General features: G+C 44.2%; 1 protein-coding gene across 2 annotated transcripts; it reads right to left on the reverse strand.

Annotated features, from left to right (window-relative positions):
• Positions 1-2,142: 2,142 nt before the first annotated feature.
• LOC308145818 (uncharacterized protein) lies at positions 2,143-16,113 on the reverse strand. Of its 2 annotated transcripts, XR_013937090.1 has the most exons (6): positions 16,084-16,113; positions 15,914-15,984; positions 11,655-11,747; positions 11,375-11,563; positions 2,922-3,081; positions 2,143-2,215 (listed from the first exon to the last, which is right to left on the reverse strand). XR_013937090.1 is itself a non-coding variant. In XM_080517391.1 (4 exons), exons 2-4 carry the CDS (start codon positions 15,980-15,982, stop codon positions 11,462-11,464), a joined length of 264 nt encoding a protein of 87 aa, XP_080373517.1. In that variant the 5' UTR covers positions 15,983-15,984; positions 16,084-16,113; the 3' UTR covers positions 11,354-11,461. The 2 variants fall into 2 exon arrangements, 1 of the variants encoding a protein (XP_080373517.1); XM_080517391.1 differs by lacking the exons at positions 2,143-2,215; positions 2,922-3,081 and having other exon boundaries at positions 11,354-11,563.
• Positions 16,114-16,353: the final 240 nt, after the last annotated feature.

Consider the following 16,353-nt stretch of genomic DNA (forward strand, 5'->3'; position numbering starts at 1 on the left):
AAACTAGCTGCCATGGTAATAACAGTTCGTCCAATCAGCACGCAGCCAGAGATGCTGCTAAAAACTTGCTGCCATGGTAATAACAGTTCGTCCAATCAGCACGCAGCCAGAGATGCTGGAAGTTTGTCACTACTTCTCCAGACTTCGGTTGGCGAACACGACTTTTTGAGAGCTGGAAAAGACGACCAACGCTTTCCGAGAACGCATTCAGAATACGACAGGTAGTATGAGGGGTGTGTGTGTGTGTGTGTGTGTGTGTAGGAAGCAATGGTGATCATATGGTACGTGACTTCTTGTACAGAAATGCAACACACAAAGCAGACTTTTGTAACAGGAGTCTGTTTAACATTCATTAGTCCTGTACAATCAGGAAAAAAGAGTGAGAGACGGACGACACGTTGCGTTTCCTTCCAGGAAGGTTGTAGTTACAGTAAAATGAGCAGAATTAAGGCCCAGCAGTCATATTGTGCTGACGTGATCTGATAGGCTAATGCTAATTAGCATGTAGCAGCACGGACATTCCAGTCAACAGAACACACATTCTCGCACCACAACTACTCTGATTTCAACATTTATCACGACACAACAAAGTATAAGAGTTGGCTGAGCATCATTTGTACTTCAGGATGTAGACTAACCTGTAGAATGAGGAAAAGAGTGAGAGACGGACGATACGTAGCGTTTCCTTCCCTCCTTCTGCCAGTCTGAAGGTGGTGAAACTCAGTCTGCTGTCCCCAGGAGCCCCCTACTGGCAGCATTTGGGACTGCATCCAAAACACAACTACAGATAACATTAAAAATGCTCCCATTTACAGGTTTTTATAGTTTCCAAAACAACATGAACAAGTTCAATAACAAAAATGTGATCACACTTTCTTTATACTGTATATTAGTGACTGTGTGTTTGTGCCCTTCCGTTATTTGTTTGCAATGTTTCAAATAGATTCATTCAAGAAAAATAAGAATGAAAAGCTAAGACTTTGTTCCCGTTTACAGATCACACGAAATGGCGAGGCTCCTCGTTCGCAGATCGGTGTCGTCCCAGACGCGGCGATGGGAAACTTTGGAGGCTTTAAAAAAGTCCCGCAAAGGAAAACTCCTCTTTGATCCATTGTGGAGTGAGAGAGGAGAGGTGAGTTAGGACGAATCACTCCCATCCACCCCGTTGACCCCGCCAGGGGGACAGGGACACTCAGGAGTCATTACCCACACATGCATTCATTTCAATAGTTCTCCTCCTCTTTTGACATGGAAATAAATATGAAGCTTCAGGTTTGATGTTGAAATAATAAAATAGACATGTTCAGCAGTCGGACTCGTCTGTTGGTGAACGTTCAGAGATGGAAACATCAGGTGTTTTCTGATGTGCTTGTTGAACATGTTGAAGACAAATCTGTCCTCCTCAGACCCTCATGTCTCCTCAGTCCCTCATGTCTTCTCAGACCCTCATGTCTACTCAGACCCTCACGTCTCCTCCTCAGACCCTCATGTCTCCACGCTGTGCTTGGTGTTTGTGTCCTTTCAGGACATCTTGTCAGGCTATCAGGAGACACTCAGCCTGTCCTCACACTTCGTACCCGTCTTGGATCGTCTGGGGTCGCAGCTCCTGCAGAGGTCCTCCTTCCTGAGCTCCAGCCCAAAGACCTGCAGCCCCGGTCCGTCTGAGGAGGTCCCGGCCCGGGCCTCTAGGCTGTCTGCAGGGACAGTTTCCCAGCGTGGAGGAGGCCACGAGGCAGCAGTGCAGGAAGCAGGTGCAGCAGGAGGTGCAGCAGGAGGCTCAGCTGCACAAAGACAAAGCTCAGCGGAGAGGTGAGGGACTCTCACTGTTCAACCCTGGAGCTTCAGTTCCAGCTGAGGTGAAGCTTTGTGGGATGAACAGAAGCGTGTTTCTGCAGGGCTGCAGAACATTCCTCCTCCCAGACCTCCGCTGCTTGGTCTGAAACACTGCTGGCACTGGCCGGGTCCACATGGAGCCTCTGGAGGACATCGTGGAGGTGAGTCCTGGACACACACACACGTTTTTACAGCTCAACAGTAAATGTGTGAAACATGTGTTGTGTGGAAAATGAAAAGCAGAATATTGTTCCCTCCTGCAGACGTCTCTGCACAGCCAGCAGATTGCTGAACCCAAAGGACAGCTGAGCCTGGAGTCGTCACGTCAGTCTGACATCCCGTCTGCAGGGTCCTGGACTGGAACGTGTTCATTAAATACAACCTGAGCCATAAAGCACACGTGTGAATCAAACTTCAGTCTCTTCTTCATTTTGGCTTTTGTTCACGTGGGGAATGTGTGCAGGCGAGAATTTCCTCATTTAGAACTGGTTTGGCTCAAATCTACAGCAAACTTTACCTGCATTACTTGACTCATTAGAAACCTTCAGTACATTTTCAGGATACAAAATAAATAACAATACATCCAGAATAATGTTTTTGGCGGAAAAAGAAAGGCCTCACGCTCTGATTTCAACCCCCTTTGTGGTATGGAAAGAAGAACTTACTTATCGAGGAGTTAAAATCACTGCCATTATGAATAAAATGATTCAACTTCATTAAAAACCCTTACACAGGTCGTAGTACAGCTTATAAACAGGTGGAACAAACTACCCATATGCTCCATTGGGCGCATAAACATATTTAAAAGGACAATTTTGTTTAAGTTTGAGTACCTTTTCCAAGCAACACCTCTTTCTCCATGCCCCTCCTTCTTTCAAGTGCTTAAAAAATCTTTATTCCAACTTTATTTGGAGAAACAAACATCCAAGACTGAGGCTTTCTTTGTTGTATTTGTCTCCTGATAGAGGTGGACTGCAACTACCACATTTGCTGTGGTATTTCTGGGCAGCCCAGATGAGAGCAGCGATGTTTTATTTTGTTAAGAACGAACCTCCATCATGGCTTGTTATGGAATCCCAGTCACTTACTGGAAGGGAAGAAGACTGGCTTCCTTGAATTGAAGATGTGTTGGATCGTCAGGTGGAGCCCACAGCAGATGATCGGTCACAATCTCTCAAGAGTCCCTCGGTGGATGATGGTTTATTGACACACAACTGTAGGATGGTGTGTGTGTGTGTGTGTGTGGTTCTGTAACAGTGAACAGAAATAAAAACAGAATGTTAGCAGAATGTCTGTAATGCGACAACCTCCATTTGGCCTCGCTATACACTATCCAATCCAATCCAATTTATTTATAAAGCACTATTAAAAACAACTCAGTTGACCAAAGTGCTGTACAACAACATAACAAAAACAATTATAAATACAACAATACAGTGGCCGCACAAAATACACTTGGAACAATAAAAGTCAACTTCAACACTGGTTAAAAGCCAGAGAGAACATGCGAGTTTTAAGATGTGATTTAAAAACATGAATTGAGTCAGCCTGTCTAATGAACAGAGGAAGCTCATTCCACAGTTTTGGACCAACCACAGAAAACGCTCGGTCTCCTCTTAGTCTACGATGCGTCTGAGGGACCGAGAGCAACGCTTGATCAGCTGACCTGAGTGAACGTGCTGGGGAGTACGACACGAGCAGGTCGGACAGGTATCGAGGGGCAAGGCCATTGAGACTTTTAAAAACAAATAACAGAATTTTAAAATCAATTCTATATCGTACTGGGAGCCAGTGCAGAGAAGTCAGAACAGGTGAAACATGATCATGTTTTCGTGAGCCAGTCAAAAGGCGTGCTGCAGCGTTCTGAACCAGCTGCAGGCGTGTCAGCAAGGACTGACTGATGCCAGTGTAGTGTTGCAATAGTCCAGCCGTGTTGTGATATCCTCATGATATAGCTGGAATAGTGGCGGTAATCTATAAACATGGCCGAAACTGGCACTAATAATGAACAAGGCTGTGGGCCTGAACAGCTTCAAACATGAAAATGGGGAAAGATAAACCATTTACAATACAAGAGCTCCCTCTGCTGGTAGCACAAATAACTACAACCGGCTGTGCCGGGAGGTCACGTGACAAGTGAACATGCGGGAGGTCCGTGCATTGTAGCCAGTTAGCTGGTTGACGGTCAATGTCACAGCCACGGTTACAAACTACACACAGAGACTCTTAACAGGGAGTTGACGAGGTCGAACTGAAGGAAAATGCCCGAATGGCAACATACAACTTTTACAGAAAGGAAAATCACTGCAAGAGGCCCAGCTCGGCAGGAAAAGCCCGAGCTAACATTTAGCAATGCTAAACAGACGAGAAACACGACCAATTTAGCTTCAGCAAATACAAACAAATACTCATCTTACTTGTAGAGACGCACACAAAACACAGAACAGTTGTAATGCCGTATCAAGGCCGTGCGGATAACGTACACTACAGGCTAATAGTCTCGAGCTGAATGCTATCCGATAGCAGCCTGAGCCAACTTGTGATTGGCTGAGAGTCCAGGTGAAGCGAGGCGTCTTCCGAAGGGGAGAGAGAGAGTCACAACAAAGAGTCTGATGCTTAGTGGCCACTAGGGGCCATTTTTTACAATTACACTTCCTTTAACACTGCAAAGTCCAGCCTTTTGGTACACCTCCATGGAAAACCAGCATAAGAGTTTTTTGGCCGTCTTGACAAGACTGGCTCAAAAGGTCTCTGTCAGAAGTGGGATTCGAACCCACGCCTCCAGGGGAGACTGCGACCTGAACGCAGCGCCTTAGACCGCTCGGCCATCCTGACCGCTCGGAAGTTGAAGTAAAAAGTCCTTAAAGCAGGAGGTCAAACTGATTTCAGTTGAGGAGCCACATCAACCTGATCTGACCTCTGGAGGCCCAACAAGTCAAACATCACATGTTAAACTGCAGATACGGACAAATGCAAAGTCTTTCCTTTTTTTGATCCTTTTGTAACTGCAAGAATTTACCAGTCTATTCTGAAATATACATATTAAAGTTAATCAGATATTATTATATTTGCAAAAAAACCAAAACACACACACAAAAAAACCTCAGTCACCTGTATCTGGATATCATATTTTTATTCAGGATTAAAACAATTTGTCTGGAATCTGGAAGTTGTTTTGAGTTTACGTGTCTAAAGTATCAATTCACATAAGTTGGACTCATTGTTTTATTGTGAAAGGTGTTGCATCATGTGACCTCCACAGATGCTTTAATGTTGGGAGTCAAATTCTGACCAAGGGCGGTTTTGAATGTCATTTTTGCCAATCTGGTGTTTTTAGATCAGCCTGTCAGTTTTCATTTTTAGAATTAAAAAAAAAAAAATCACATAGCGGCTGGATTAGATCGTCTGACGGGCCGGTTCTGGCCCCCGGGCCGCATGTTTGACACCCCTGCTTTAAACTTCTTCCTGGACCCTGCATAAGAAGAAGCTGGTCAAAGAAAGGAGGAATCCCTTCTTGAGGGACACTATGTTGGTACGGTTCAGTGTTCTTGCTCACATCGTGGAGGAAAAACTTCCATGTTTAACTCCCCTAAAGAATATTGTTTTAAATGACCTCCAGTCCAAAGACAGGTGTCTTTACGATACAACCTGCTCATAAACAAGTGCAGAGAATCCTCAGAACATAGTTCCCGGGCTTGGAGAAGTGATTTACAGTCCATTGAACAGTTGAGGAGTGGTCAGCAGCTCCTGAGTTCACACTCAAACAGTTCATACACACTCAAAATGATTACAGGGTCACTTTCTTACCAGACAGTTCATCACTCCAGCCAATAGCATCTCTTTGACCAGGTGATCCTGACACATGCACTAAATGGGGTGACCACAAGGGGGCGCTGTTTCATTGTATGTGGGAGTGTCCATTCATTCTATGCTTCTGGGAAAAGGTGTTGGATCAGTGCAGTCAAAACATTAGTAAAAAAACAAAAGTGCCTCTTAACCCTAAACTGTGTCTTCTTGATATCTATCCTGAACATTTCTCACTGTCATGCAATGTTAAGCATTTAGTCAGTGTGTGTTTCCTGGAGGCTAAACAATGCCTTGCCATTACCTTCAGTACTGGGCATGAAGGAACAGGCCCTTCAGTGCTGGACATGGAGGAACAGGCCCTTCAGTGCTGGACATGGAGGAACAGGCCCTTCAGTACTGGACATGGAGGAACAGGCCCTTCAGTGCTGGACATGGAGGAACAGGACCTTCAGTACTGGACATGGAGGAACAGGCCCTTCAGTGCTGGACATGGAGGAACAGGCCCTTCAGTGCTGGACATGGAGGAACAGGCCCTTCAGTACTGGACATGGAGGAACAGGCCCTTCAGTGCTGGACATGGAGGAACAGGCCCTTCAGTACTGGACATGGAGGAACAGGCCCTTCAGTACTGGACATGGAGGAACAGGCCCTTCAGTGCTGGACATGGAGGAACAGGCCCTTCAGTACTGGACATGGAGGAACAGGCCCTTCAGTGCTGGACATGAAGGAACAGGCCCTTCAGTACTGGACATGAAGGAACAGGCCCTTCAGTACTGGACATGAGGAGCAGGAACAGGCCCTTCAGTGCTGGACATGGAGGAACAGGCCCTTCAGTACTGGACATGAAGGAACAGGCCCTTCAGTACTGGGCATGGAGGAACAGGCCCTTCAGTGCTGGACATGGAGGAACAGGCCCTTCAGTACTGCACATGGAGGAACAGGCCCTTCAGTGCTGGACATGGAGGAACAGGCCCTTCAGTACTGGACATGGAGGAACAGGCCCTTCAGTACTGGACATGGAGGAACAGACCCTTCAGTGCTGGACATGGAGGAACAGACCCTTCAGTACTGGACATGGAGGAACAGGCCCTTCAGGACTGGACATGGAGGAACAGACCCTTCAGTACTGGACATGGAGGAACAGGCCCTTCAGTACTGGACATGGAGGAACAGGCCCTTCAGTACTGGACATGGAGGAACAGACCCTTCAGTACTGGACATGGAGGAACAGACCCTTCAGTGCTGGACATGGAGGAACAGGCCCTTCAGTGCTGGACATGGAGGAACAGGGTCTTCAGTACTGGACATGGAGGAACAGGCCCTTCAGTGCTGGACATGGAGGAACAGGCCCTTCAGTGCTGGACATGGAGGAACAGGGTCTTCAGTACTGGACATGGAGGAACAGACCCTTCAGTACTGGACATGGAGGAACAGGCCCTTCAGTACTGCACATGAGGAGCAGGAACAGGCCGAGGCTGGTTTGCAGTACAAAGTCTCGTGTAGAGAATTAATCCTGGACGAGTCAGAAAATGAATCACTTTTCCAGTCATTTAAATTTGTTTTCTATAATATTGGAGATGTGAACATTTTGTAAAGAAATCGTAGACAAAAGACTTTATCAAGGATATTTCGAATGTCACACAAATGACTAAATAAAGAACAATAAAATTGTTTTGACTTTTTGTGTTTTCTCCTTTGTCTTGTTGCTTCATGGAGTACTTTATATTTCACTTCAACTGTACTGTGGACGTCTCAGAGTGAAGGTAGTATATTTATTGACCTTCCCCCCGTCAGGATTCAAGCGCCGACAAGACCAGGATGGACAATTGAAACTAAGATTTATTTGAGAGTCTCTCCAGCGGAGCGACAGTCTTCAGCGAGGGGTCGTAGGAGCGGAGGTGGACGTCACAGAGACGGGAGCTTCCCAGCAGGACGGACGCACCGGGACTGAACGTGAGAACCAACAGAGGCTAGAACACTTAGCTGCTTCCAAAACACCTAGCCAAAAAACTCTTAACAAGAGGCTGGAGGGGCCGAGTCCAGGTACCGCAGGGTCAACGTGACGATCTGGCCATGAGGGCCTGGGATCCCGGTCCTTAAATACTGACTTCCATCATTGGCTTCAGGTGACTTCCTGCTCCGTCTGCTCCACCTGCGCTCACACACACAAACTAGAACCCAGCAGGAGACTTCTGCGGACTGCGACACCTCCAGGTGTAAATCTGTGTGATCCAGCAGAACAAGCACCACAACAGCACGATGATTAATGAATAATGGCCACGGACAGAATAAGACAAAAGGAAAGACGAAATGGAAAATGCAGTAATATACATTAAAGTAATAGTGTATACAGTTTAAATAGCAGTGGAAGTACATCAAAAGCATTTTTAACTGACTGGCCTCAAGCTGATTTATTATATAAACATACTTCAGCCATATACATCATAAGGTATCTTGATAAATTGAGTACACTTCTCACATTTCTGTGAACATTTACATCTTTCAACGGGACACTGAAGAAATGTGTCGTCTCTTCAGGGTCCCATCAAAAGATTAATTAAATATTTACATTAGTGTGAGGGTGTACTCACTTCTGTGAGATATTATACATATCACCCCCCTTTATACAATAAAAACAAACATTCTAGTATTTATGGAGAGGAGGTGGGAAGTTCTACTTCTTTCTTTGGTGAGATATACTTTGATTATAATGATCTATTTGTTTGATTTTGTGCATGTTTGAAATAAACAATGTAATTTATAAAAGATTAAACTCTAAAATGCCACAGGGTTTGTCGCAATTTATTTTGAATGAGCACTTCCTGCCTGACAGTGGAGGTTCTGCAGCCAGACACTGTTGAATATCCGAGCTCGTGCTGAAGGAAAATCCTCATTTGGTAACTGACTGTGTTCACGCTCTGTGATTGGCCAGTCACACACAGAACCAGAATGTCCTGACACACATGTCTGCAGGCTCGTGATGAGAAACCCGACTCCTTGAACAGACTCACGGGTTTTTGAGTCGTTCATCCAAGTGAACCGGTTGTCTGAGTCATTTGAGTCATTTGATTCAGTTGTGTACTATTTCCACCCACTAGTGGACCTGGAGGCTGAACTGTGACATGAACCACGGGGGAGAATCATGTATTCATCGTAAAATGCTGAAACACTTGTGAAGAAAATAAACAACAAGTACACATTAGTTTTTAGTGATCCTGGTCTCCTTATTCTAGATTATGTGTGTTGTATTTTCTGATTTTCTTTTTTTACTAGAATCAATAAATAATGTGACGTTCATAGGGCAGAACTAATTACAGGGGGCAATATTAAATGTAACACAATACACGCTACAGTCATATTTTAACAGTGTTTATTGTGTATTTATCCATGTATTATACATGCATTTATCTCTACAAGCTTTGTGAAACAAACAATGCGTGTCTTTTTTTCTCCGCCGTCACTCAGAAACCTTCTGAGTGGAGCGCCGCTGCAGATTTTCAGGTGAGGGAGGGGCGGAGCCTCACCGCTCATGAGGTGAACGACACAGTGGAAGTGCTGCTGACCGATTCAGTGAACGAGTCTTTCGAGTTTCAAAGTGACTCGGGCTGCGAGCTGAACGACGGAAACGAGGTGACTCAGTGATTCGTGCTGAACTTCTCCGACAAGCTGACTCGAGCTGCTGAAAGCCTCATGTGACTATAAGGAGCCGGAAGCTGCTGTGCTTAGCAGCTAGCGTTAGCAGCTAGCGTTAGCGGCTCGGCGACTCGCTGCTTTTAGCAGCTCTTTTAGCATTACAGCTGCTTTTCTCACAGGGTGACTGAAATGAGTAATGGAGTTAGACGAGCTGCAGAACAGTGACATTTATATTTTCCTCTCTGCAGCTGGAGGCTGTAGCAACAATGACTCATTGAACGAGTTAATGAAGTGAAAACTCGTGAGTCACCATTCGGTAAAGTGACTCGCGGGTTTTGAACGATTCGTTTAAATTCGATCATCACTAATCCTCATTCACGTCGGTATCTGTGACGTCAGAAAACGAAATAGCAATCCCGTCTTTAGGTTTTCTTTTGAGTTGTGTTACAAAATGTGCGACCTGAATAAGAAGACGAAAATGCAGTTTGGATGATAGATCATTTTATTTAAGAGTCAAACTATGCAGCCTCAACCTTGAAATGAAAAAGCAGTTATGCTCATGCATTTAAATTTTCAAATTTGACATTTCAAAATGAATTCTGGTCACGATTTGCTGGGGCATCATTTGAAAATTAAAGCTTAAATGTCTTTAAATGTCCAGTACTTAAATGTCTTTAAAATGAAAAATCTTTTTTCATTTTAATTAAATCACAGAATAAGCAGCCTTGAAGGCGAAAATGAAAATGCAGTTTGGATGATTGATCATTAATTTTTATTTATGAGTCAAAAAAATTCCGTTTGATCTGAGAGTGAAAAAGCATTTAAATGATTTTTGAGCCACACTCACCTCCATACAACCTATTGTACTCACTCTGCATTCACCGAGTTCTATTTCTTTGCATGTTGTTATGTCAAAGCGGGGAAAAAAATGCTTCAGGTCAGAACACAAGCATGAACTATTTCTGTGCATCCGTAAGACGAAATAAAGACAAAGTACCATGCACGTCGATTTATATTTGATCTATAATTTTGCAATGACTCCTTTAGCGCACAAACAGATGCATGTGGACGCGACCCATACAACATGAAATGGCCACGTCTGCACTGATGCGTGCATCACTGCATTTCAGGTCACTGATAGTAATTACTTCTCTTTTCTATTAGCAAGTAGAGAGAAGTATGCACCAGTTTTCTTTGACAGCTCATTTTCAGAGTGAGTCATTGTTTGTATTTTGCAACGGTGCAAAACAAAGAATTAAATAAACCAATATATAGTTTTACATTTGATCTTTTTTACAATCTGTCAGAATGTCATCTTAATGTGCTGCGTTTATAACAATGTCTATTCATGGTAATAGTCTTTCACCGCACAACATCTTCTTAAAAGAGAAAAGCAACAGAAGAATGATTGCTTCTCAAGTTGGATCTGGACCTGCCGCCCACAGGACACTGGGATCGGCTCCAGACACTCGTCAAGTAGTGCAGAAGATGGAAGGAAGTTCAACCTGAACTGTTTAAACCAAACTTTGACTCATTAAATCACACGCCTCTCTCTCTCTCTCTATCCATCCATCCTGATTATGCTGTGAAGAGTAACCACACCCATCCCACCCACCCCAAAAAACCACATCTGTATTCATTAAAAAAAAAAAAAAAAGGGCCACAGTCTTGGGCAACAGGCTCTAGAATAAGAGAGACTTTTTGTATTCGTGCCCTTTTACCAACAGTGATACCTTTTTTTTTTTTTTTTCCAAAGGAGAAGCTTTAACCAGACCGGCATTATTTAAATAAGTACATGTCGCAAACGTTTTAGTAAAAGCAGCAACAGAATCTTCTTAGGTCAAACTGAATATTAAAAAGTAAAAATATGAGCGACTGGTCTTAAAAAATGCTTGAGAGAAGATGGTTTACTGTTCATGAAGCAAAGTAAAAAGTCAAAAAAGTACTGAAGAGTGTTGAAGTAGGTTTTTCCGCATCAGATGGACATCATGTGGTGAAACTACGTTACTGCACACGCTGCTGCCATGGTAACCAGCCTGCCCTTCTCATAATATCACTGAATAATGATCCGACACGCCCGCAGACAAAAAACATTTATTACCAAATTAAGCTTTTCGGCTGGCAGATGAGACATCACGCCGCTCCCTTCACACTGCGGAGGTAAAGTGCAGTGTGTCCGGTCCCACTTTCAGGCGGTGGAGGCAGACGTCTGACTGTCCTTCTTGTTCTGCCGGCGCATGAGGTAGGCTGCTGCAGCCACGGCCAGGATCCCATAGGTCGCTAAAACACACTGCAGGAGAAGGACGTGTCCTATTTCACTGTGAGGAGGCAAAGGAACGTCATCGAGCTGCGAGTGCATGAGTGTTGCCTGCAATTCCTACATTTCGTCGACCCTGCAGAGTGTAGCTGTTAAAGTGTCTCCTCCAACCAGTCAGTTCTGCTGAAGCCGGGGCCTCAATACCAAACAGCTGCTTCTGAAACACACACACACACACACACAGTAAGAGGAAACACTGCGGTCTGGAGTGATTTCAACAGTGGGAACGTTTCATTGCAATCAATCCAACGGAAATCAAAAGGCAGAAGAACTGAGAAACGCAATAAAGTATTAAATGATGAAGCAAAACACAATGAACCCATGAAGCTCCGTCAGCCTGCACAATGACCCCATCAGATAGCGTGAGAGGCCTGCGCAGCTGCACGCGCTCGTCAATATGAGTGTGAAAGCGTCGCAGTGAAAGGCATTCTGCTTCGCAGGGGGGGGGGGGGGGGGGGGAAATACAAACAAAAACAACAAAGTAGGTTTTTTCTGTTATCATGCCAGAGAGTTTCACACGTCGCTGCAGCGTTGTGACGGAGCAGACAGTAAATCAAAGAAGAAAAAAGACAGTATGTTTTCTTAAGCTACACAATAAAATTGCATCATCGTCCATCCGTCTTCTAGACCAGTGTTTTTCAACCACTGTGCCGCAGCACACTGGTGTTTCCGCGAGATCTAGTCAGGGGAGCCGTGGGAAATTATCCAATTTCACATTTTTTTCTATAAAAACATTTGCTCTCACAGTCGTCGTCAGCTGTGAGAGCAGTGTGTTGCAGAGTAATCATGTATAAATACTCTTCTCCACTAGATGGCAGCACATAACTTTGCCGGTGAAATGGAAAGTGACAGACGTCAGTGTGGTTAATCTCCACCTCCTGCTACCATCTTGTATCAAAGTACTGTGTCAGTGACAGTGATGGAGAAGTTTTTGAAAAGGAAGAATGTGAACCAGGATCTCAGCTCTTCATCCATCAGGTCCAGGTTTCACACTGAGGGAGTCACAATTAAAAAAAGACATTGGGAAATACTTTTTTTCTGTATTTATTTGATTCCTGTTGATAAAACTTTGATGAGAATGACTTTATATTGTTAATAGAGGCTACAGAGTTTCACATTTTAACATTTTCGGGTGGTGGTGTGCCTCCAGATTCTTCCAAACAAAAAAGTGTGCCTTGGCTCAAAAAGGTTGAAAAACACTGTTCTGTGGGGCTGAATCCAGTTCAGGGTTGCGTGGCGCTGGAGCCAATCCCAGCCAAGTATGGCGAGGACAGGACACACACTGGACGGGTCGCCGAGCCACAACAGGGAAAACACAGAGACACGTAAACAACCTCACTCACTCTTGTCGGCGACTTCTTGGTGGCAGACCAAGACTCAGTTGGACTCAAACGTCAACAGCATGGCGAGTCTGCTAACTGAGAGAAGCCTCAGTCTAATCTCATTATTCAGTTACAACTCCCAACCAACTCTAAAACTGGAAAACCAACAATTACTTTACAAAGCTCAGTCTTGAAGCTGAATACTCTTGCCTGTTGGAGCTGGTGGCCTTTCGATCATCATGATGACAATGAGACGGGAGGAAGACGAACTGCCTTTCGCTCCAGTGAATCACAGGCGGGGAACCGTTTTCATTAAATGACAGTGTCATTAATCAGCCGGGACTCGGTGTCAGCACTGCGCCCGCTCCCTCTCCGGGCTTTCCAGGAGACCAAAGAGAAAGTTCCTTCTGGGTCAAGAATTATCTCTCATTGCATATATAATTATAATGAACAAAATACCTCAACCCTACTAATTCTGCATAAATAGCTCAAGTGGGAAATGTTTTAAATCATGACGAGACAAACGTACATAACCTTTGGATTGTGCTGAACACAAGACAGGACAAGTTGACTGAGGCGGAGGATTAAGAGTAACTGAGGCTCAGCACGCGAAGGCTGGTGGGACGTTTCAAGATTATAAAATGCGAACAATTGACATTTGCTCAACAAAAAAAAACCAAACCAAACAAATCACAATGCATATAGAGGACCAACCTGTGATTCTAAAATGGGAGCGAGTGTGTGTGAGACTACCTGGCTTTGTAGTTTGATTGTGTAAAGCAACACAAAGAGATGAAAGAAAGGTGACACAGCACTCCAAGTCCTGAATGTGAACATAATAAAGTGAGCTGATGGTATTTAACAGTATGAGTATCACACACAGGGGAAAGGGGGACTCAATCACACCTCCTCGTTGGTTCAACAGGGCGTTTTACAGAGTTTTACTCTGGACGGTGGGAATCGCTGGCGAGAGGCACAACAGATCAGTCATCATCCCAACAACCTGCCGGGACACGACTGCTCTGAAGAGAATGTTATTTGAGTTAATTTCCATCCTGCCACCTCTTGGACTCCCTTTTTATTTTCCGACACTGCTCATGTCATAACCATGATGGCCACTGGAGGTCACTATAAATTACAATGCTATCGCCATAACACCCAAAACCTCGGGTGTCGTATTCATACCAGTAAAAAAAAAGGCCATATTCAGCCCCATTTCATCTCAATGGCGCCTCAACTGGGAGGTCGTCTTCTGCTGGCAGCGCTTCACTCACTTCAAAAGCTTTTTGGTTTGCAGAACACGAGGGGCGACGGGCAAGTCCTCATCAGGAGACAGACGGCTCCTAATATTAGTCCTGCGTGGATGGCGCCTTTGGAAAAGCAAAGCCAGAGCGACAGCGACGAGGCGGCTCTGCTCTGCAACACCGATTCTTCTGCTGAGCAGAGCGGAGACACTAAACCCCCTTTTTCCTCTTAAACACGAAGACAAATTCAGTTAGTGGAAACCACGGCAGCGGCTGGAGCGTGATGAATTGGAGGACGGCTTTTTAAAAAAGAAATGATTTGGAAGCAGTCGCTGCACTGCTGTCGTTACGGCAGATTTAGTTGAGAGGCCATAAGGAAAGACTGTAAGTCCAGGTCCCACTTGAGCTGATGAAACCAGCTCCTCAACCGGCCCTGGAACCGCCACACAGCTCACACTACCTCTTTCTCTCAACATTGTGATGTGTCCTGCAGCCTTATTCAAAAATGGATTAAGTCATTTTAGTCCCGAACAATTCCAAACACAATCTCCCAAAATAACGTGGAAAAAGTTGCTGTTTTTTTTTTAAACTGAGAAATCACATGTAGTAAAAAATCACACATTTTTACTTTTGGCAAAGCTTCAAATGAGTCGCCGCAAACTGGGAGTGTGAGAGTACAAGACACAACCTCAATTTCATTCTGTGCCCTTTCATGCAATTTATTGTAAACTGGTCAACGCTTTTCTTCATATCCAACACGCAAAAAGAAATACTAGAACTAATCACATGCATGACGGGCAAAAATACGAGAGACAAGACTATTTAAGAAAAAGAAAAGAAAACAATTTTTTTCTTTTTTAATTTCACGATGCGTGAACTTGTGAGCTCCTTACATAAATCATCAGTGAAAATAGTGATCTAACAAGGAGGGTCACCACCAACATCTACATTATTCTGCCTCGGTTTCACAAAGCTTTATAGTGACTTTCAGTTCAATAACACTCCGGAGGACTTGAGTTTTGTGGCCCGCAGACACGGGGGAATGGATAAAACAATGGTCATATATCACAACTGTCTTTGCCTCTTCCCTGGCTTTTTATCAAAATGAAGGCTGATTTATGAAATCTTTAGTTTGCACAGAAGTGTTTGAACGGTCCCGCCCCTCCATGCCTGCCTGAGCTGCTCCATAGCTAAACTCCTCATTCTTCATTCATGAAGGACTATTGGTTGTTATTATTACAGCCCCATTCACACTTCCTCCCTTCAAGTCTCCCTTGACAGCATAGTTATCCTCTTTGGCCTTTCTGGACATGCTGAACCTCGTTATTTACATTTTATTATTGCTTTTTGATGTTCAGTTGTTTTATATTTTATATGTAATATATAGGTTTAATAATGTATTTTATATTACGTCTGTGCCAGTAGCACATCCTGCATTCAACCACTATATAATACAACATGGTGTGCAGGGTATTGGGTGTTTTTAAAATGCAACCACACTGAGAAGCATCAGTTTGAATGAAGAACTTTGACACAAGCTGCCCTCACGTGGTTAGAAAATACATCACAATGCAGAAAGTTCACAAGGTTGCAATCATACACAATATAGCTGGACATGATAAAGACTTGGTATCTGTAAACATAAAAAAGGTGTGGTATTATATTATATTATTACTATTACATTTCGAGGAATCCTCCTCCAGAGCAAAAGCTAAATCAACACACTGATCAATGAAATGACTGGATTCCTTTCTTACCTTCACCTCAGTGATCAGGTGGCCGAAGCTGGTCAGCGGGATCCGAGTTTTCACAGGGGACGTCGGCATTACTGCAGACAGGTTGAATAAAAGAGATATATAGATATATATTACACTGTGAGTGCTCTGTAAGTCCTCATTTCAATAAACATTCACACTCTGACACTTACTGCAGGCTGGAGAGAGGACAATTACACAAGTATGAGGCGTGTTCCGGAAAGTCTGACCAGCAGCGCATCCGGACCAATCAGCTCGTTCTATACATGGAATTGACCAATGAGCTGCAGCCTAGTGGGCGGGACTTCAGGTCGGTTACACAAACTGCACATGGTGGTACCCGCAGTTCTTAAATATGAACACGCGAGGGCGCCAGACTACAATTTAATGTGAGTTGTGTCTGGTTAAGAATAAAATAAAATTAAATAAAATTAAATTAAATA

The sequence above is a fragment of the Blennius ocellaris genome, assembly GCF_963422515.1.
Source record: "Blennius ocellaris genome assembly, chromosome: 3".
NCBI lineage: Eukaryota > Metazoa > Chordata > Actinopteri > Blenniiformes > Blenniidae > Blennius > Blennius ocellaris.

What these genes read in the sequence shown, in the direction of transcription:
- LOC308145818 (XM_080517391.1), bottom strand. Translation starts at nt 15,982, where the DNA reads ATGCCGACGTCCCCTGTGAAAACTCGGATCCCGCTGACCAGCTTCGGC. An exon ending in ACCTGATCACTGAGGTGAAG is followed by an intron (nt 11,748 to 15,913) that starts GTAAGAAAGGAA and finishes TGTGTGTTTCAG; the next exon opens with AAGCAGCTGTTTGGTATTGA. An exon ending in CTCTGCAGGGTCGACGAAAT is followed by an intron (nt 11,564 to 11,654) that starts GTAGGAATTGCA and finishes CTTCTCCTGCAG; the next exon opens with TGTGTTTTAGCGACCTATGG.